A 22142-nucleotide genomic window follows, 5' to 3' on the forward strand; every position below is an offset into this window, starting at 1 on the left:
GGTCAATGTGACCTTGACCTTTGACCCCTTGACCCCAAAATCAATAGGGGTCATCTACTGGTCATGACCAATCACCATCTCAAGTTTGAAGTCCCTAGGCCTAAGGGTTCTTTCATTATTGATCGGAAACCGTTTTTACCTACAAGGTCAATGTGACCTTGACCTTTGACCCCTTGACCCCAAAATCAATAGGGGTCATCTACTGATCATGACCAATCACCATACCAAGTTTGAAGTTCATAGGCCTTAAGGTTCTTTAGTTATTGATCGGAAACCGTTTTTGCTTACAAGGTCAATGTGACCTTGACCTTTGACCCCTTGACCCCAAAATCAATAGGGGTCATCTACTGATCATGACCAATCACCATACCAAGTTTGAAGTTCCTAGGCCTTAAGGTTCTTTAGTTATTGATCGGAAACCGTTTTTGCTTACAAGGTCAATGTGACCTTGACCTTTGACCCCTTGATCCCAAAATCAATAGGGGTCATCTACTGGTCATGACCAATCACCATCTCAAGTTTGAAGTTCATAGGCCTTAAGGTTCTTTAGTTATTGATCGGAAACCGTTTTTGCTTTCAAGGTCAATGTGACCTTGACCTTTGACCCCTTGACCCCAAAATCAATAGGGGTCATCTACTGGTCATGACCAATCACCATACCAAGTTTGAAGTTCCTAGGCCTAAGGGTTCTTTAGTTATCACTCGGAAACCATTTGGTCTACGGACCGACGGACCGACGGACCGACGGACCGACAAGTGCAAAGCAATATACCCCCTTTTCTTCGAAATGGGGGCATAATAAGTATTGTAAGTATTTATCATTTATCTATATATCTATTGTTTCTTTGATTTTTATCATTTAAAAACCAACATTATTGTTGTTTTCAGTGAGTATATTTACTCCAAAACAATTGCATGGAGATAAATAATCACCACTCTGCTTTTTAAGGGCATGTCTGGGGTCAGTACTCCACTGCGAAAGCTGTGGCATATATAATTGTCACTAAGTACTCATGTGACAAGAGGACAGCTCCTTGGCATGTATCAATATAGATCTTAATATTGATAATTGAAATAAAACATGTTGCGGACAAATGTTATAAATGGGTATCCTCTGTTTAAACATTATTTTTGATTACTTTAAATATTATTCACTTTAAACAAATTTGCATTTGGGCGTATATTGCCACACCTATGTAGTGCTCTTGGTTAACCTTATGTAAAACTTCCTGTATTTGTATTTAATTTGAAACAACAATTTAAACAATAAGAAAACTAAATGAGCAGCATTCATTGATAGGTTTATACATATAGTCTAGAATTGACAGGTGAAATTCCTTTAAATTTACTACCTCAAACACAACCTTTTATAATGTTAAAAATAAGTTTTGAAAAATTTAACAGAATAACATACTCGTACAAATCTTTGGTATGCCTGTAGTATTTCATGGATTTCACGTAGTTTCTCTTTGGCAGTCTCAAGGGCCTCTTCACTCTCTCGAGCTAGACTCTTCATCTGCTGAGTTGCCAGTTTCTCCATTTCTGACAGTGAAGTCTCTAACTCCTGTTTCCTCACCTGACTGTCTACAACTATTTTGTTCTGTAAACACACATATACATAACTATTTAGAAGACTTGACTATAACACTAGTTAGGTTACGACCAAGTTAACACATTATCGCAAGCATTTACCAAATGATCAGATCTAAAGTGGTCTTAAATTTTACAATTTCTTCCATGTATTTTTTTTTCCAGCGTGTAACACTCATCCACATTACCCATATGACATGGCAGTTGAAAATGGTTGGTAATATTTGTATTGTTCTCAACCTTCAAACAAAAACAAGTGCCATGTCCGAGACTCAAACTTATGAATCTGAGCCTTAACCCTGCTGATCAATCTAGTCACTTCATTAAGACAGTAGGTATAGTAACAATAGCGATAACTGATCTACCAACAAGAATGAAAATAAGAACACACATGCTGCGTTAATGCACAACTGTTAAATAACCACTTTGGACAAACAAGAAGGCCAAGATGGCCCTAGATCGCTCACCTGACACATCAAACTCATCCTAGCAATTACTTAAGACTAGCATCATGACCAAGTTTGATGACAATTGAGTCAAAAATGTGACCACTAGTGTTAACAAGGTTTTCCATATTTGGGCAGTGTGACCTAGTTCTTGACCTCAGGTGACCCATATTCAAACTTGACCCAAAAATCATCAAAACAAACTAACAGACCTATTTCCAGGATATTTGGATAACAACAGTAGCCACAAGAGAGTTAACAAGATTTTTCTATTTTTTCATTCGAGATGACCCATGTTCGAACTCAACAGAGCAATTAACTAGACAAGCATCCTGACAAAGTTTGATGATGATTGAGGCAAAAAACTAGAGTGTTAATGAACAAATGTGGATGAACGATGGACATTCAACGATTCTTAAAGCTCACCCTCAGCTAGCTGAGGTGAGCTAAAAATCTTAGTTAAAAAGGGATATAACTTCAAAAATATTGCATTAAGAACTATGCCCCTTATCTACCTTATGTAATAGCTGCACCTGGTCAAAGTAAGCAAGTATTCAAGTTTTATGTTGATAAATTTTAAAATGTTTGACTAATGGGCTACATTAAAGATTTTACATGATGACAATGATGTTGTGATCATAATAGCTCCAATTTTTCTTCAAACCGACAAGCTAAAAAGAATCATGTCTTTGCTGTAAAGCACTAAGTTCATGGAAATATAAAAATTTATTGATTAACCCATTACTTCATGGGCATTTTGTGAAAAATGGCTGTTTTCATTGAAAAAGTCTCTACCGTTACAAGTTCAAATTGCTATAATACTATAAAAACTGCTTCAACACTAACCAAACTTGGCACAAATGTTGACTGGACCACTGCCCTTGCAACAACATGCTCAGGCTTAAATTTTCTGTTGCCATGGCAACGAGGGGACATCTCAAAATTGCCAAAAATCACTATTTTGCGTTGATTTTTTCCATCAAAATTGATTTTAAAGTGCTGCAACTTCTCAATGGATTGAGATGGAGTCAAATGCTTTTCAGCGTTGGTTACACGTTACCTTATGATCAATCTGGGGTCATTTATAGCCTCTCACAAGTCCAAAATTTTCTTGGCGATGAGGGGGACTCTGCCCCCCCTTCAAACAAGGGGCACATCCCCCTTCTGGCAACCCCCTGATGTATCTTTTGGATGGGGGGCCGCGCCAAAAAGTGGTCACTTTTTTTAACAACATTTCTCAAACAAAAACAAGTGTTCGGGGTCTAAATAAGGCATTTTTTCACCATTTGAGACAACAAAAAGGGGAGGGGTGGGGGTGAAAAAGGCGTTAAAAGGCTTGTATATCGTGTAATGGGTTAAACTGATGTTAATTACTAAAACTTAATAACTTATTCTAGTTATACATTAGTTATGTACCTTTTTCTCGAGTTCAGCAGTAAGTTTAAGAAACCTGTCTTCGTACTCTCTCTTCTCTCTAGTTACAGCTCCAAGTCTTTTCTTGTAAGAATCAATCTACATTATAAATAATATATTCTCATCATTTCAATAAATTGAATACAGCACATATTCAATTGTTATTTTTATATACAACAGTGAAAGTTGAGAAAACTGGACGGCTTTTGTCCGGTTTTCTAAATGCCTTCTTCAGGATCATATGTACCAACCAATGACTTACTACGGATGCCCGCATATTTGCATTTCTATGATCATATATTGCTAAATAAAGAAATGATAAAATACAAAATAACATGTTTTTTCATTCTTTACATTATTGCATCTATAAACATGTTGGATTTAAAACGTACAGCAGTTACCTCATAACTATAAAGTCCGATTATATCCATATATGTTTACATTTGGGTACTGGATAATGATTTTAAACGTCTGATTTTCGTTTTTTATAGATTTCGGTATTGTCAATGTTTAATGCAATAGTTTAATAAAGGGAATTTCTGGGACTAAATAAATCGTCCAGTATTAAGAGTTCAGATATTCTCCGCGTCCTGTTTTCTCAACTTTCACTGTATATAAATTTTTAAATATAAGATTTATACAAAATTAACATTTGCTTTGATTAGAAATCACACCAGCAAATCCCATGGTAGTGTTTAAATGATCAGATGAGACATACGTGTCTATGCACTGTATCAATCGCCTAAACTTGCTTCCACATATACAATAATTCCAACCTCAGGAAGGAAGAATCAATAATGTAAATGAATTATCTAGGAAAGAATTAAGAAAATAATCTTTTTTTTTATCATACCTGTATCTTTTGTTTTTCATTTGTGTCCTGTAATAATTTCATCTTTGTTTCAAGTTGTTCCTGTAATATAAAACTGGTAGTTCAATTTTGACTTACAATAAATGAGCCGTGTCATGACAAAACCAACATAATGGCTTTGCGACCAGCATGGATCCAGACCAGACTGCGCATCCACGCAGTCTAATCAGGATCCATGCTGTTTGCTATCAGTTTCTCTACTTGTTATAGGGTTTGTAAGCGAACAGCATGGATCCTGATCAGACTGCGCAGATGCGCAGGCTGGTCTGGATCCATGCTGGTCGCAAACACATTATGTTGGTTTTGTCGTGACACGGCTCAAATGGTATTATTTGATAATAATGTAACAATAATAGAGGTCCCACTATACAATATTTCACCCATTAAGCATATTAGTAGAACGTCTCAACAACAGGTAACAACCAATTTGTTGGAGAATGGGTAACACCAATCACTGCTGTTGTTAGATGGTGAAATTTATTTAATGTAGCATGGCAGAATATCACTGTATTAACATAATCAATTTTATGTGTATTTTTCCCATTTAAAGCTTAAATTAACATTTATTCTGAATAATGACTCAATTTAAATGTGTAAACATTTTTTAGTGTTGATTATGAATTATCATTAAAGTGTTTTGTTTTTAGCTCCTTTACAAAGTCAATTATATTGATAATATCTTTATTTCTGCAGGTATAGTTAAAACTCTATCTCGAATTCAGTTGTACCAGATATATATATATGTATTTTGGCATTTATTTCGAATATCTTTAAATATACCTTTAATTTCGAGTGTAGGACAAATGCCCTCATGGACAAAAGCTCTCCTGTCCAAAAATGACAAGACGGACAAAAGCCCGCCGGTGAAAATGACGGGGAAGACAAAAGCCCTCCCGTAAAAATGACTCGGTGGACAAAAGCCTTCCCTTGAAAATAATGTGGCGGATAAATAGCCATCCTGCAGCAAATACATATATGTATGTTGAATGGTTTGTATTTTCTTATCAATGCACTCAACACATCAAAATTGTAATCATGAGTATTTTTGTGAGCTTGAGCACATTCCTGGCTGGCATCTAAATAATAAGTGCTAAAATATGTAAGTGCATAGTTATTCCCATATGAAGTTAAGATTAATAAAGTAATAAATGATGAAAAGAAGTTTAAATTAACTAAAATTAAAAGTCCAAGACATTTATAATGTGCCTTGTAATGAGTTAATTACTTTTAAAACGGAGTTTGTTTTTAACGACATTTGTGTAAAAAGTTACCTCGTTAAACATTTCAGAAAGGTATATTTTGAATGAAAGGTGGTTCTAGGTCATACACATACTAAGGCCAATTGAAAACAACAACAAATATATATGTTACAATTTTGATATGTTGAGTGCATTGAAAACAAGAGGGCCATGATGGCCCAAAGTCGCTCACCTGTATATAGGCCCCCGGAGCGGGGCCAGTTTAAACCCCAGGGCTTTTATTTGAACAAACTTGGTTGACACCCATTAGAAGATGTTTCATGCTAAACATCAAAGGTCTAGCTTGTTGGGTTTTTTAAAAGAAGATTTTTTCAAGTTTTTTTCTTTACACATATAGTTAAAAACAATGACACACCTGGGGCAGGGCCAGTTTTGATCCCAGGGCTTTTATTTGAACAATCTTTGTAGACACTTACTAGACAATGTTTCATGCTTAATATCTGAACTCTAGCTATTCAGGTTTTTTCGAAGAAGATTTTTAAGTTTTTGCTATACACATATAAGGAAAATCAATGTCCCCTGGGACGGGGCCAATTTTGACCCCAGGGCTTTTATTTGAACAAACTTTGTAGACACTCACTAGAAGATGCTTCGTGCTTAATATCTAAACTCTAGCTATTTGAGTTTTTTCAAAGAAGATTTTGTAAGTTTTTGTCATACATATATAAGGAAAATGAATGACCCCCGGGACGGGGCCAATTTTGACCCCAGGGCTTTTATTTGAACAAACTTGGAAGACACTCACTAGAAGATGTTTCATGCTTAGTATCTAAACTCTAGCTATTTGTTTTTTTTTTTTTCAAAAAAGATCTTTTAAGATTTTGTTATAAACGTATAAGGAAAATGAATGACCCCCGGGGCGGGGCCAATTTTGACCCAAGGGCTCTTATTTGAACGAACTTGGTAGACATCCATGTTTCATGCTAAATATCTTAGCTCTAGCCCTTTGCATTCTTTAAAAGAAAATTTATAAGTTTTTACCATATGCACATAGGGAAAATCAAATACCCCCTGGGGCGGGGCCAATTTTGACCCCAGGGCTTTTATTTGAACTAACTTGGTAGACACCCATTAGAAGATGTTTCATGCTAAATATCTTAGCTCTAGCTCTTTGGGTTCTTTAAAAGAAGATGTTTTTACTATATACATATAGGGAAAATCAATGACCCCCCGGGCGGGGCCGAATTTAATTCTAGGAACAAAATTTGAACAACTTTGGTATTGGACCTTCAGATGATACCATAGACCAAATATCAAAGCTCTAGGCCATTTACTTTCAGACAAGAAGATTTTTCAAGTTTTCACTATATGTATGTAATGAAAATCAATGACCCCCCGGGGCGGGGCCAATTTTGACCCTAGGGCCATTATTTGAACAATCTTGATAGAGGTCTACTACACAATGTTTCATGCCAAATATCTAATCTGTAGCCTTTGCCAATTCAGAGAAGAAGATTTTTTTAGATTTTACTATATACATATAAGGAAAAACCTATGACCCCCGGGCCGAGCCAATTTTGACACTAGGGACAAAATTTGAACAACTTTGGTAGAGGACCCATAGATGATACCATATACCAAAAATCAAAGCTCTAGGCCATTTACTTTCAGACAAGAAGATTTTTCAAGTTTTCACAATATGTATATAATGAAAATCAATGACCCCCCGGGGCAGGGCCAATTTTGACCCCTGGGCCATTATTTGAACAATCTTGGTAGAGGTCAACTTTACATTGTTTCATGCCAAATATCTAACCTGTAGCCTTTACAAATTCAGAAAAGTAAATTTTTTTTAGGTTTTACAATATACATATAAGGAAAAACCTATGACCCCCCAGGGCGGGGCTGATTTTAATTCTAGGAACAAAATTTGAACAACTTTGGTTTTGGACCTATAGATGATACCATAGACCAAATATCAAAGCTCTAGGCCATTTACTTTCAGACCAGAAGATTTTTCAAGTTTTCACTATATGTATATAATGGAAATCAATGACCCCCGAGGGCGGGGCCAATTTTGACCCGAGGGCCATTATTTGAACAATCTTGGTAGAGGTCTACCACACAATGTTTCATGCCAAATATCTTACCTGTAGCCTTTGCCAATTCAGAGAAGAAGATTTTTTTATGTTTTACTATATACATATTAGAAAAACCTATGACCCCCCAGGGCGGGTCAATTTTGACACTAGGGACAAAATTTGTACAACTTTGGTATTGGACCCATAGATGATATTATATACCAAAAATCAAAGCTCTAGGCCATTTACTTTCAGACAAGAAGATTTTTCAAGTTTTTACTATATACATATAAGGAAAAACCTATGACCCCGGGGCCGGGCCAATTTCGACACTAGGGACAAAATTTGAACAACTTTGGTAGAGGACCCATCGATGATACCATATACCAACAAGGAACATCGCAATGCGATGCAACCAGGTTTTCAGCAAAATATTTCACAGAAGCTTTGTCATGAAGGGGCATTTGTTTTTAATTGAACTTTTAGGAGGAATTATGGCTTTTTTAATATTCCTCAAACAAAAATGATTGAGAAATTTTATGTTGTCTATTCGCCTTTTTTCCCCAAATATTTTAGAAAGGTAAACAGTACTTTATTTTTGCTTAATTTTTGCATTTTTGCGTCTCTTGTCATTTTCTTTTGTCAACAATATTGGCGTGTGGTGTTTTGTGCGATATCAAGAAAAGTATGTTCACAATTTTAAAAAAATACTTGAATGATGTCTTGGAAGAAACATGGGAATTTAGTGAGCGCCAGGGCACTTGATGACAAAGCTTCTGTGAAAGTTTGGTCAAAATCCATTGAGAAATGTAGGAGAAGTTGCGCACTGTAGAAATTGTTCACTATATATTCTGTATAAGGAAAAAATATACAAAGGGCCATAATTCGGTCAAATATTATCCAATCACAAAACCCCGACAATATGTGCCAGGCACTTGATAACAAAGCTTCTAAGAAAGTTTGGTCAAAATCCGTTGAGAAATGTAGGAGGAGTTGAGCACAGAAGAAATTGTTCTCTATATATTCTGTATAAGGAAAAAATATACAAAGGGCCATAATTCGGTCAAATATTATCCAATCACAAAACCCCGACAATATGTGCCAGGCACTTGATAACAAAGCTTCTGTGAAAGTTTGATCAAAATCCGTTGAGAAATGTAGGAGGAGTTGCGCACAGAAGAAATTGTTCACTATATATTCTATATAAGGAAAAAAAAACAAAGGGCCATAATTAGGTCAAATATATACCAATTGCAAACCCTGGCAATATGTGACAGGGCACTTGATGACAAAGCTTCTGAGAAAGTTTGGTCAAAATCTGTTGAGAAATGTAGGAGGAGTTGCGCACAGAAGAAATTGTTCACTATATATTTTATATAAGGAAAAAAAACAAAGGGCCATAATTAGGTCAAATATTATCTAATCGCAAAACCCCGACAATATGCGCCAGGGCACTTGATGACAAAGCTTCTGTGAAAGTTTGGTCAAAATCCGTTGAGAAATGTAGGAGGAGTTGCGCACAGAAGAAATTGTTTACGCCCGCCCGCCGCCCGCCGCCCGCCGACATACCTCAATCTAATAACCAGTTTTTTCCTTCGGAAAACCTGGTTAAAAATCAATGCTCTGGCCCATGTACTTTCAGACAAGAAGATTTTTCAAGTTTTCACAATATGTATATAATGAAAATCAATGACCCCCCGGGGCAGGGCCAATTTTGACCCCTGGGCCATTATTTGAACAATCTTGGTAGAGGTCAACTTAACATTGTTTCATGCCAAATATCTAACCTGTAGCCTTTACAAATTCAGAAAAGTAAATTTTTTTTAGGTTTTACAATATACATATAAGGAAAAACCTATGACCCCCCAGGGCGGGGCTGATTTTAATTCTAGGAACAAAATTTGAACAACTTTGGTTTTGGACCTATAGATGATACCATAGACCAAATATCAAAGCTCTAGGCCATTTACTTTCAGACCAGAAGATTTTTCAAGTTTGCACTATATGTATATAATGGAAATCAATGACCCCCGAGGGCGGGGCCAATTTTGACCCGAGGGCCATTATTTGAACAATCTTGGTAGAGGTCTACCACACAATGTTTCATGCCAAATATCTTACCTGTAGCCTTTGCCAATTCAGAGAAGAAGATTTTTTTATGTTTTACTATATACATATTAGAAAAACCTATGACCCCCCAGGGCGGGTCAATTTTGACACTAGGGACAAAATTTGTACAACTTTGGTATTGGACCTTCAGATGATACCATAGTCAAATATCAAAGCTCTAGGCCATTTACTTTCAGACCAGAAGATTTTCAAGTTTTCACTATAATATTTTGTATGTAATGAAAATCAATGACCCCCCGGGGCGGGGCCAATTTTGACCCTAGGGCCATTATTTGAACAATCTTGATAGAGGTCTACCACACAATGTTTCATGTCAAATATCTAATCTGTAGCCTTTGCTAAATCAGAGAAGAAGATTTTTTTAGATTTTACTATATACATATAAGGAAAAACCTATGACCCCCCCGGGGCAGGGCCAATTTTGACACTACTGACTAGGGACAAAATTTGAACAACTTTGGTAGAGGACCCATAGATGATACCATATACCAAAAATCAAAGCTCTGGCCCATGTACTTTCAGACAAGAAGATTATTTAATTTTGTGTTTTTTGAAATCCTTTTCTGGCCCTATGACCTACATATGCAACAGACCGGAACCATTTGAACAACTTTGAAAGGGGACCACCCAAGGATCATTTCTGTAAAGTTTGGTTGATGTGCAGTCATTGGTTTCAGAGGAGATGTTGTTTATGTGAAACGACGCACGACGGACACAGGGCCATCACAATAGCTCACCCTGAGCATTGCTCAGGTGAGCTAAAAACACAGATATTTAACATACTTATATGTTTTTGTTCCGTGAGGGCTTTTGTCTGCCTTGTTACTTTCACAGGAGGACTCTTGTCCGCCCTGTCATTTTCACGGGAGAGCTTTTGTCTGCCTTGACATTTTTGGACAGGAGGGCTTTTTCCGGGAGGGCTTTTGTCTTACACTCGAAATTTAAGGTATAATTTCAGTTAAACTAAGGGTTTACCTTTAATTTCAGATAAATTTAGTTCAAACCTTAAAATTCAGTTAAACTGAGCTCATACCTTTATTTTCAGCAGTATTTAGCCAACATCAAACTGAGCTTATACAATGACCCTTTATTTCCTATACTTTTAAATTAATTATTTTAGGTAAATACCTTTATTTTTAAGCTAGAGTTACATATATTTAGTTGCCAGTTGAACCTTTAAATGTATCAGCAATGTTTCATATAAAACTGATTTATATTTAAGCATTGTACTACTGTTCTATAAATTCATATGTTACACATGTTATAGAAACATGTTATTTTCAAAAGCACTTCCGATTTTTATAATGCAAAATAAATTTTGTTCCGTTTTTTTATTTTTTAATTATAATATGTACAGCAGTTTTGAGACAACTGTTTTATATGTTAATAAAATGTCAGGAGCCATTTTTCTCCTAGCAGAGGAGAATGACACAGGTCGATTTATTTGTTATATTAATTGTTCATTTTGCCGTGCACTGTTCATCAATTAGCTGCAGGAAAAGTATACTTAATGTCCGTGCATGCGTAAATTGTCGTTTGTCTCCATGGTGTCTGTTATTGTCTCCTATTGTATTGTATCGGATGGTTCCGTAACGTATGCTTATTAGTGGAAATTCACAGAAATGTCAAAGACAATTCAACCATGTGTGTACCTCGTGCAATTTTGTGAACTGTTTTTGTATGTCAAATCTTGTTGTATGTTGTATGAAAGAGATTTGAGAGAAAGTTTTACATTGGTTTTTAACATTTCCTTTCTTCCAAATTCCCACGAACTTACCTTCTCCAGATCACTTGATCTTTATTCTCTTATGAGAGATTATACTGCGTCTACTCAATACATAAATTCTATTTGTATATCTAATATAATTTTTGATAGGAAATATCTTTTTATTAAGTTCCTTTCATTCTTTATTGAGATTTTGTTGCTTTTTCTTCGTATATACTACAATTAAATTGATGAACCTACGCCAGGAGTTGTAGTTTATTATTCTACCATGTTGACACATAAATTCCCATATAAAATATACAACTCTGCTTAATCATGGTCTGTACTGTTTCCTTATTTAGTCAGTACATATTTTGAACTTTTCCTTTAAATAATGAATAATTTTGTCCAAGCTAATCAGCCACAAAGGTCTCCAAATGTAAGGTTCCCATTTCAGATTCCTTTAACAAAATTTGCTTGTCATACAAAGTGTGTAGATAAAACAACTAACATGCAATAGTACCTTCTTTAGTTTTTGTTTTTATTTATTGTAACAGCATCATGACATTGCAGAAAACAATATCTTTTATTTTACTTCATAAAAAAAGTTTTCCCATCTGTGACTCACAAATGTAAAACACACATTATACCTATGCTCTTTTCTCTGTTTGTACAATGCCAATGAAAAATTGTGATAATTATAACTTGCTCATCATCACCCATGTGCAGACTACATCATAAATATGACACTGGTTATACATGTATATAGGTTACATGTTCTATAACTAATGGAAAAAGCAAAACAATAACAATGTATGTTTATAGTACAAAATCTACTTGTTACTTACAAGAGAATCTGCATCAGCTTTCGCACTTTCTAAAGCTTGTTTGACCCTTGACCTCTGGTCCTCTAACAAGGTTCTCTTCTGACTGCTGTCTCTCTCTGCTCTATTCACTCTGTAACAGGTAATATATTGTAACTCCTCATTTACCTTATATATCAATACTCACTCTGTAACAGGTAATATATTGTAACTCCTCATTTACCTTATATATCAACAGGTAATATATTGTAACTCCTCATTTACCTTATATATCAATATTTGCTCTGTAACAGGTAATATATTGTAACTCCTCATTTACCTTATATATCAATATTTGCTCTGTAACAGGTAATATATTGTAACTCCTCATTTACCTTATATATCAATATTTGCTCTGTACTAGGTAATATATTGTAACTCCTCATTTACCTTATATATCAATATTTGCTCTGTAACAGGTAATATATTGTAACTCCTCATTTACCTTATATATCAATATTCACTCTGTAACAGGTAATATATTGTAACTCCTCATTAACCTTATATATCAATATTTGCTCTGTAACAGGTAATATATTGTAACTCCTCATTTACCTTATATATCAATATTTGCTCTGTACTAGGTAATATATTGTAACTCCTCATTTACCTTATATATCAATATTCACTCTGTAACAGGTAATATATTGTAACTCCTCATTTACCTTATATATCAATATTCACTCTGTAACAGGTAATATATTGTAACTCCTCATTTACCATATATATCAATATTCACTCTGTAACAGGTAATATATTGTAACTCCTCATTTACCTTATATATCAATATTTGCTCTGTAACAGGTAATATATTGTAACTCCTCTTTTACCTTATATATCAATATTTGCTCTGTAACAGGTAATATATTGTAACTCCTCTTTTACCTTATATATCAATATTCACTCTGTAACAGGTAATATATTGTAACTCCTCATTTACCTTATATATCAATATTTGCTCTGTAACAGGTAATATATTGTAACTCCTCATTTACCTTATATCATTACTCACTCTGTTAAAGTAACATATTGTAACTCATAACTATAGGCTCTTCCACCAAATTTGAATATTCCATTTTTTGTTAAATATAATAGTACAATCATTTAAATTTATGTCATGTTAACCCTGACGTCAATATATCTAGGCATGTTTATTTTTTTAAAAAGTCAGTAATATAGTTAAAATTACATTTTTTTCAAGTAACCTGACGTCCATTTCAAAATGGCAGCCCCCATACTGATGCCATTTAGGGTTCATCTCACAATAAGCATGAAATGTACTTGACAATAATAAAAATTTGATTATTCTTATTTACTTACTGATCAATAGCTAAATGTTATCATTATTTTAATGAAAAGTGAGAACAAAATTGGTTTCAAAACGACAATTTTACTAGCAAACCATTGTATAAAACAATTAAAATCATTTGAAGTGAAACATTAGTAACCGCTTTATAAATTCTAACATACAAAAGATTTATATAATTATTATGATATACACAACTGAAATTGATGGGCCGTTCTTGAATTATGGAAATGGAACATACTGAATTATGATGTGTTTCATTTACATATTTCATTTGTTAAATGGAAGATTATAAAAATCTGGATCATAGTTCATAAGTTTAGGACTCTATTAGGAGTCATCAAGTCATTCAGCAGTTTTAAAGCCCAAAATGGGATTTACTGAACTGTGGATAGAAACTGGCAATGAAGGAATCTTTCGAATGTGAATCTGTCATGACGTTTATAAAGGTCTCTTACTAAATTCATAGGGATTCTATTCCGCTTATAAGTAAGTGCAATTTCTAAGCCATGAGACTCGATGTTCTTGTTGCTTTTTTTTAAAGTTTTGCATCAGTCATTGAAACTAACCTGTTACATCTTGTAGATCCAAATTTGTAAAATAATCATGAAATGACCCCGAGAATTTCTTGTACATTTTAGAATCAGGACACATGCTTTTTCCCCATTCATCTTCAAATGAAGAGTACTTTGGCAATGGCTACGGAAAATAAACAACAGAGACTTGCCGTATAGACATCATTCTTTTCTTTTACAAGAAAAGTAGACACTTTAGAGAAAAATCCTGAAAAATCTGAAGGGTGACTTTTTTTTGTTTACAAAAAATGGTTAAATTTTATTCAACCTTGTTTTGCTAATTCATATCAGGCTGAAGTTTTTTTCCATTTTTAATGGGACAGACTATAATCACTTTTGTTATTCAAATCTATTTTAATATATTTTAATTATTTGATATTTTACTTACTTGTCGTGTAAAATTTTCACTTGATCTGTAAGTTGTTCATTTTCTTGCTTCAATTGTCGAACTACATTATTCTGTCTTGACAACTCATTACTGCAACTCTGTTAACATAATTGTATTCTTTCATAATATTAAATAAATTATAGCAAATTAAGTGTGCTAATTTGCAGTTAAATTGTGTTTATTTGCAGACAACCCATTTACAAGTCCTAGACACATAAATTTCTTCAACAATAGTTTTTTTAATATTCACATACATATGTAAATTATTGTTTATAATTTGATCAACATAACTGCAGACATACAAAATTAAAGAAAATCTTATATATTCAAAATCTTTCTACAACAATAATTTTTTAATATTCACATACGTATGTATTAATGTAAACTATAGTTTACAATTTGAGCAACATAACTGCAGACAAACAAAATTAAAGAAAATCTTATATATTCAAAATTTTATCAAGGTTATATTTTCTTACATATCTATTATTGTGACTGAATTTAATTTAAAGAGTGACTTAAAGTGCCATAAGCTATCAGCAGAAGCACTTTAATTACATTAGATAGTACAAAAAAAACAACACTAATTTACAATAAAAAAAATAAGCACACTTAAGTCATAGTAAAAATTGATTTTTTTTTAATAAACAAAATATTTAACATAATTGCTGACATTTGCAAATTAATTTGACAAGATCAAATTAAGAAATCTTGAAAATACAAAAGGAATTATAGTCACAAGACATTACACAAACACTATAAGATATATATATATATACTACACATTTCCTCTAATATTTTGATATTTTACAAACTGTATAAAAACCTAAAAATGTATATATTGTATTTCCCTATACTTGGTAACTATTTACCTTGAGTCTAGCATCCAGTATTTTCCAATCATGTTCTGAATGTCCGGTCTCTATGTTGTCCATTTTCTGGGTCAGTTTTACTTCAATTTCTTTCTTATCTTGATGCATCTTGTCCAGGTCATTGTTCAACTTCTGTACACGGAAAATAAATCAAATATGCATGTATCATAAAATAAACAGGATTTTATCAATCACTAATGTCCATGCTCATAAATAAATAAACTTACAGTTTACTAATTTGTATTTTGACTTACCAATTCTTTAATATCTCTTCTATACAAAACATTATGTGTATGTTTGTTTGTTTGAAAGGATTTTCAGTAACAACAACATTATTAACCCATTACCTCATACATGTATATACGCGAAATAACGCACTTTGAACCCCCCCCCTTTTTTTAAGGCCTGAAATAGTGAAAATATGTCCTATTTGGGCCCCAAACACATGTTTTCGTTTGAGAAATGTTGCTAAAAACAGTGAGCACTTTTTCGGCGCCGCCCCCCATCCAGAAGATACATCAGGGGGTTGCCAGAAGGGGATGTGCCCCCTTCTGTTTGGGGGGTTTGAAGGGGGGCACATCCCCCTCATGGCCAAGAAAATTTTGGACTTGTGAGAGGCTTAAAATGACCCCAGGTCGATCATAAGGTAACGTGTAACCAACGCTGAAAAGCCTTTGACTCTATCTCAATCCCTTCAGAAGTTGCAGCACTTTGAAATAAATTTTGATGGAAAAAATCGAGGCAAAATAGTGATTTTTGGCAATTTTGAGATGTCCCCTCATTGCCATGGTAACAGGAAATTTAAGACTGAGCATGTCGTTACAAAGGCAATGGTCCAGTCAACATTTGTGCCAAGTTTGATTAGTATTGAAGCATTTTTCATAGTTTCATAGCAGTTTGAACTTGTAAGAACTTGTAAGAGGAGGCTTTTCAATGAAAATGGCCATTTTTCACAATATGCTCATGGGGGAAAAGGTAAAGCTAAAATGGCTAATATTTCAACAGTATTTGTTTGCCTCATTTTTTTACACAGATTTCAGCATATTTCAGCTGTAATGGAAGAAGACCTTTAAGTGCATTAATCATAATAGGTAGATACAATTTTGTTCACAAAACAATTAATAACTAAAATTATTTGTTTCATTGATAAGCTCCGGCTGCTGTATACAAGAAAAAGTATTAATTTTGTTATATAAGTAATTTTTAAGTTAAAATTCAGCAACTCAACACACACCCATGTACACACACGCAAACACACACGCACACACACATATAAAAACATAAACACACACACACATTGAGCAAGTTGTACATTATAAAGAGGAGCAAAGAAATATATCTACAATATATGCTCACCTGAATACTTTGTTTGGAAACCCTCTGTCTTTGGTTAGCTAGTGTAAGGTCAGCCTGAAGTTGTGTGTTCGACTCTTTAAGTTCATCAACCTGTTTTAAAGCAGCTGCCCTAGACTCTCGTAATGTAAGTACCTAATCAATAAAATACATCTCTATAAATTAAGTACATGTTTGCTGCGCTAATGTATGTATATAAAAAACATCTCTATAATTTGAGTACATGTTTGCTGCCCTTATTTATGTATATAAAATACATCTCTATAAATTGAGTACACATTTTGCTGCCCTTATTTATGTATATAAAATACATCTCTATAAATTGAGTACACATTTTGCTGCCCTTATATATGTATATAAAATACATCTCTATAAATTGAGTACACATTTTGCTGCCCTTATATATGTATATAAAATACATCTCTATAAATTGAGTACACATTTTACTGCCCTTATATATGTATATAAAATACATCTCTATAAACAGAGTACATATTTTGCTGCCCAAATGTATGTATATAAAATACATCTCTATAAATTGAGTACATGTTTGCTGCCCTTATTTATGTATATAAAATACATCTCTATAAATTGAGTACACATTTTACTGCCCTTATATATGTATATAAAATACATCTCTAAAAATTGAGTACATGTTTGCTGCCCTTATTTATGTATATAAAATACATCTCTATAAATTGAGTACATATTTTGCTGCCCTTATATAATTATGGATATAAAATACATCTCTATAAATTAAGTACACATTTTGCTGCTCATTAATATGTATATTAAATACATCTCTATAAACAGAGTACATATTTTGCTGCCCTTATGTATGTATATATTATACATCTCTATAAATTGAGTACATATTTTGCTGCCCTTATATAATTATGGATATAAAATACATCTCTATAAATTGAGTACACATTTTGCTGCTCTTAAATATGTATATTAAATACATCTCTATAAACTGAGTACATATTTTGCTGCCCTTATGTATATATATAAAATACATCTCTATAAATTGAGTACATATTTTCTGCCCTAATGTATGTATATAAAATACATCTCTATAAATTGAGTACATATTTTGCTGCTCTTATGTATGTATTTAAAATACATCTCTATAAATTGAGTGCATATTTTGCTGCCTTAATATATGTATATAAAATACATCTCTATAAATTGGGTACATATTTTGCTGCTCTTATGTATGTATTTAAAATACATCTCTATAAATTGAGTGTATATTTTGCTGCCCTAATGTATGTATATAAAATACATCTCTATAAATTGCCCAAATGTATGTATATAAAGTACATCTCTATAAACTGAGTACACATTTTGCTGCCTTAATGTATGTATATAAAATACATCTCTATAAATCATGTACATATTTTCTGCCCGAATATATGTATATAAAATACATCTCTATAAATTGAGTACATATTTTGCCGCCTTAATATATATGTATATATTATACATCTCTATAAATTGAGTACATATTTTGCTGCTCTTATGTATGTATTTAAAATACATCTCTATAAATTGAGTGCATATTTTGCTGCCCTAATGTATGTATATAAAATACATCTCTATAAACTGAGTACACATTTTGCTGCCTTAATATACAGTCGAACTTCGTTCGCTCGAACTCGGAGGGCCTGTTCAAATGTGGTTGAGAGATCTGTAATTCGAGCCAAACGAGGTTGAACTATTTCCACGTAGGACATAGGCATAACTGTTTTCCAGCTTACATCAGTCAAATGATAAATACGTCATTATAATTGTTTGCTAGTATGTCTGTTTGTCGAATATGTAATTTCTTTTAAATATCAGGAATTATTACCCCAGTGTTTTTAAATGAGTATAAACGGTACATTGTGTTAATCTATATTCATGCATATTGTAATTGGTCGAGTTTGATTGGGCAATCATTTACCTAACTTGTTCAAAATATATTTATCTGTCTATTATGGGATAAATTTTATTTTTAAACAATGGATAAATAAAATATTAAAAACAAGAACGTGTTTGTTAAACAGAAATGCCCCCGGCTCAGATTCTTGTCAGTAGCAATATTTCAAAAAATGTTTACACATTCACTCAGTAATGGACAGAAAAAATGCCATAAAATTGTAAACACAAGTTATATAGCTTGACAAAGTCATGGCATTTTGTAATTGTGAAAAATATAAGTTGCCTATTCATTGCTCTGACTTGTAAAGTTGAAAAATATTCAACTTCATGCAAGTTATCTTCCTACCAAATATGAAATACATCTGTCATTAAATAAAGGCTGTATGGGCAAAAGTGTAAAAATCTATTTTGAGTACTGGTGACCTTGACCGAACTGACCCCTAACTATATCCAAAAGAAGATTACCATGTAAGTTATCTTCCTATCAAATATGAAATACATCTGTCAATAAATAAAGGCTGTATGGGCAAAAGTGTAAAAATCTATTTTTAGCACTGGTGACCTTAACCAATTGACCCCTAACTCTATCAAAAAGAAGAATACCATGTAAGTTATCTTCCTACCAAATATGAAATACATCTGTCAATAAATAAAGGCTGTATGGGCAAAAGTGTCAAAATCTATTTTTAGCACTGGTGACCTTGACCCAACTGACCCCTTACTCCATCAAAAGGAAGAATTCTATGTAAGTTATCTTCCTACCAAATATGAAATACATCTGTCAATAAATAAAAGCTGTATGGGCAAAAGTGTAAAAATCTATTTATAGCACAAGTGACCTTGACCCAACTGACCACTAACTCCAACAAAGTATATATTTCTATCAATTATAAATAACATCTGTCTATAGAATAAGGTCAATACACCTGTAAAAATCTATTTTTAACATTGGTGACCTTGACATTGGTAACATTGACCTTGACCCAAATGACCCCTTACTACACCCAAAGAAGGAGGACCCTTAGCATGTTTGTATTAAACTAAGACATCACATAAAATATAAAGGCTGTATGAGCAAAAATGTTTATATTTATTTTTTAAACCAGTGACCTTGACCTTGACCCTAGAGACCGCTTACTCCACAAAAAATTAGAGGACCATCAAAGGTATCCACCTACTAAATATGAAAGATATCATTAAAGAAATTAAGCAATTAGGAGAAATTTAAGATCAATCCAACTTGCTGAAATAGGTTAACCAGACAAGGCCCTATTTTCAAAGTGAAAAAAGGGAAATAACTGGGAAATATGGATGACACAGTTATATAACTTGGCAATATCATGTACTTTGTATTGATAAGTAAGTGTGGAAATTATAAAGCCATTAGTATAGATAGAACTTAAGATATTTCCAACTTGCCGTTTTAGGTTAACCAATATTCATTTTCTAAGTGCTGAAAAGGGCAATAACTTGGTAAATATGAAAGCCAGAGTTATGTAACTTGCCAAGATCATGTACTTTGTATTGATTAGTAAGTGTGTAAACTTAGAAGCCATTAGTACAGGTAGAACTTTAGAAAAATCCAACTTGCCGTTCAAGGTTAACCTCGTACGGACAGACGGACGGACGGTTCAATCACTAAATGCCCGGGGGCATAAAAAAAAGTAAATAAATAAATAAACAAAATTTAACAACAGCATTTATTTGTAGTCATTTACAACAAGAGCCACCGCCGGGCGGGGGCAACGCTTGACTTTTTACTTTTTCTAAACGCAAACATAGAAAGGTTTGAACATATCTTAACGTTTCCTTTTTATAAATTTAGTTGGTCTGTCTTGTCACATTAGTTTTGTTTATATATTTTGTATATATATATGAATAGAAACATTACGCAATTCATAAAAATAGCAACATTACGCAATTTCTAAAAATAGCAACATTACGCAATTTCTAAAAATAGCAACATGACGCAATTTCTAAAAATAGAAACACTGACGCAATTTCTAAAAATAGCAACAATGACGCAATTTCTATAAATAGAAACAATGACACAATTTCTAAAAATAGCAACAATGACGCAATTTCTAAAAATAGAAACAATGACGCAATTTCTATAAATAGCAACAATGACGCAATTTCTATAAATAGCAACAATGACCAATTTCTATAAATAGAAACAATGACGCAATTTCTAAAAATAGCAACAATGACGCAATTTCTATAATAGAAACAATGACGCAATTCTATAAATAGAAACAATGACGCAATTCTATAAATAGAAACAATGACGCAATTCTATAAATAGAATAGAAACATTACGCAATTCTTGTTGTTGTTGTTTTTGTTGTTGTTGTAAATATATATATATACACACACACCAATAAATATATAATTATGGTCATTTAATGCACAAATCTGAGAAAATTCAGTAATTTAACCTTCAAGGTCAAGGTCATTAAAGAGCCCAAGCAAATTTGGGTTTGATAAACAACAAGGTCTGGTCCTTAAGAATGTTCTGTTATAATATGAAGTTGATCCCTTCAATAATAGCAAAGTTACAGTCAGTTACCGCCAAAACAATGAAAATTTCAATAATTTGACCTTCAAAGACAATGTCATTAATGAGTGAAGGTCAAGGTCTTTCGGTATATTTTTAACAGTTATCTTTGAAGATTATTATGTTCAAGTTTCAAGACAATCCATTCAAAAATAACAAAGTTACAGCCAATAATAGCCAAAAAAAATGAATATTTCAATAATTTGACCTTCAAAGTCAAGGTCATTTATGAGTGAAGGTCAAGGTCTGTCTAGTTATTTTTAAGGGATATCCCTGAAGATAATTATGTTCAAGTTTGAAGACAATCCATTCAAAAATAACAAAGTTACAGCCAATAATAGCCAAAAAAATGAAAATTTCAATAATTTGACCTTCAAAGTCAAGGTCATTTATGAGTGAAGGTCAAGGTCTGGCAGGTTATTTTTAAGGGATATCCTTGAAGATTATTATGTTCAAGTTTGAAGACAATCCATTCAAAAATAACAAAGTTACAGCCAATAACAGCATGAACAAGCAAAAATTGGACTTTTAACCTTGAAGGTCAAGGTCATTTATGGATGAAGGTCAAGGTTAGTGTGGTCTACTAAAAGGTCTTGTCCCAAGGGTTGTTGTGGCCAAGTATGAAGACAATACACCAAGAAATAAAAAAGTTATGATCCAGGTACAAGTTTGCGGACGGCAACGGCAACGCCGACCCGACTATAACAATACCTCTACTTTTTTTTTCAAAAAAAAAAAAGTCGAGCTAAAAAACACACATACAATTATCAGTCTATAGATAACCGATCACACTTTTACAATTCACATTACATGCACCACGGCTGTAATTAAAGCCTTCCAGTTTAACGTCACCAGATAAACGCAACT

At 33.2% G+C, this 22142-nt stretch overlaps 1 protein-coding gene across 2 annotated transcripts in view; it reads right to left on the reverse strand.

Moving 5' to 3' along the window:
- The window catches only part of LOC132731792 (centlein-like), a 151999-nt gene that overhangs the window by 9207 nt on the left and 120650 nt on the right, over positions 1-22142 (reverse strand). For both annotated transcript variants that reach the window (XM_060718050.1, XM_060718051.1), the window contains 7 exons: positions 16796-16927; positions 15440-15571; positions 14568-14665; positions 12284-12392; positions 4303-4362; positions 3453-3548; positions 1415-1600 (listed from right to left, as the gene is read on the reverse strand). In XM_060718050.1, the coding sequence (XP_060574033.1) occupies positions 1415-1600; positions 3453-3548; positions 4303-4362; positions 12284-12392; positions 14568-14665; positions 15440-15571; positions 16796-16927 (813 nt within the window). The remainder of the gene's footprint in view (positions 1-1414; positions 1601-3452; positions 3549-4302; positions 4363-12283; positions 12393-14567; positions 14666-15439; positions 15572-16795; positions 16928-22142) is intronic.

Source organism: Ruditapes philippinarum, unplaced genomic scaffold (genome assembly GCF_026571515.1).
Source record: "Ruditapes philippinarum isolate M1 unplaced genomic scaffold, ASM2657151v2 ctg63_1_1_1_1, whole genome shotgun sequence".
NCBI lineage: Eukaryota > Metazoa > Mollusca > Bivalvia > Venerida > Veneridae > Ruditapes > Ruditapes philippinarum.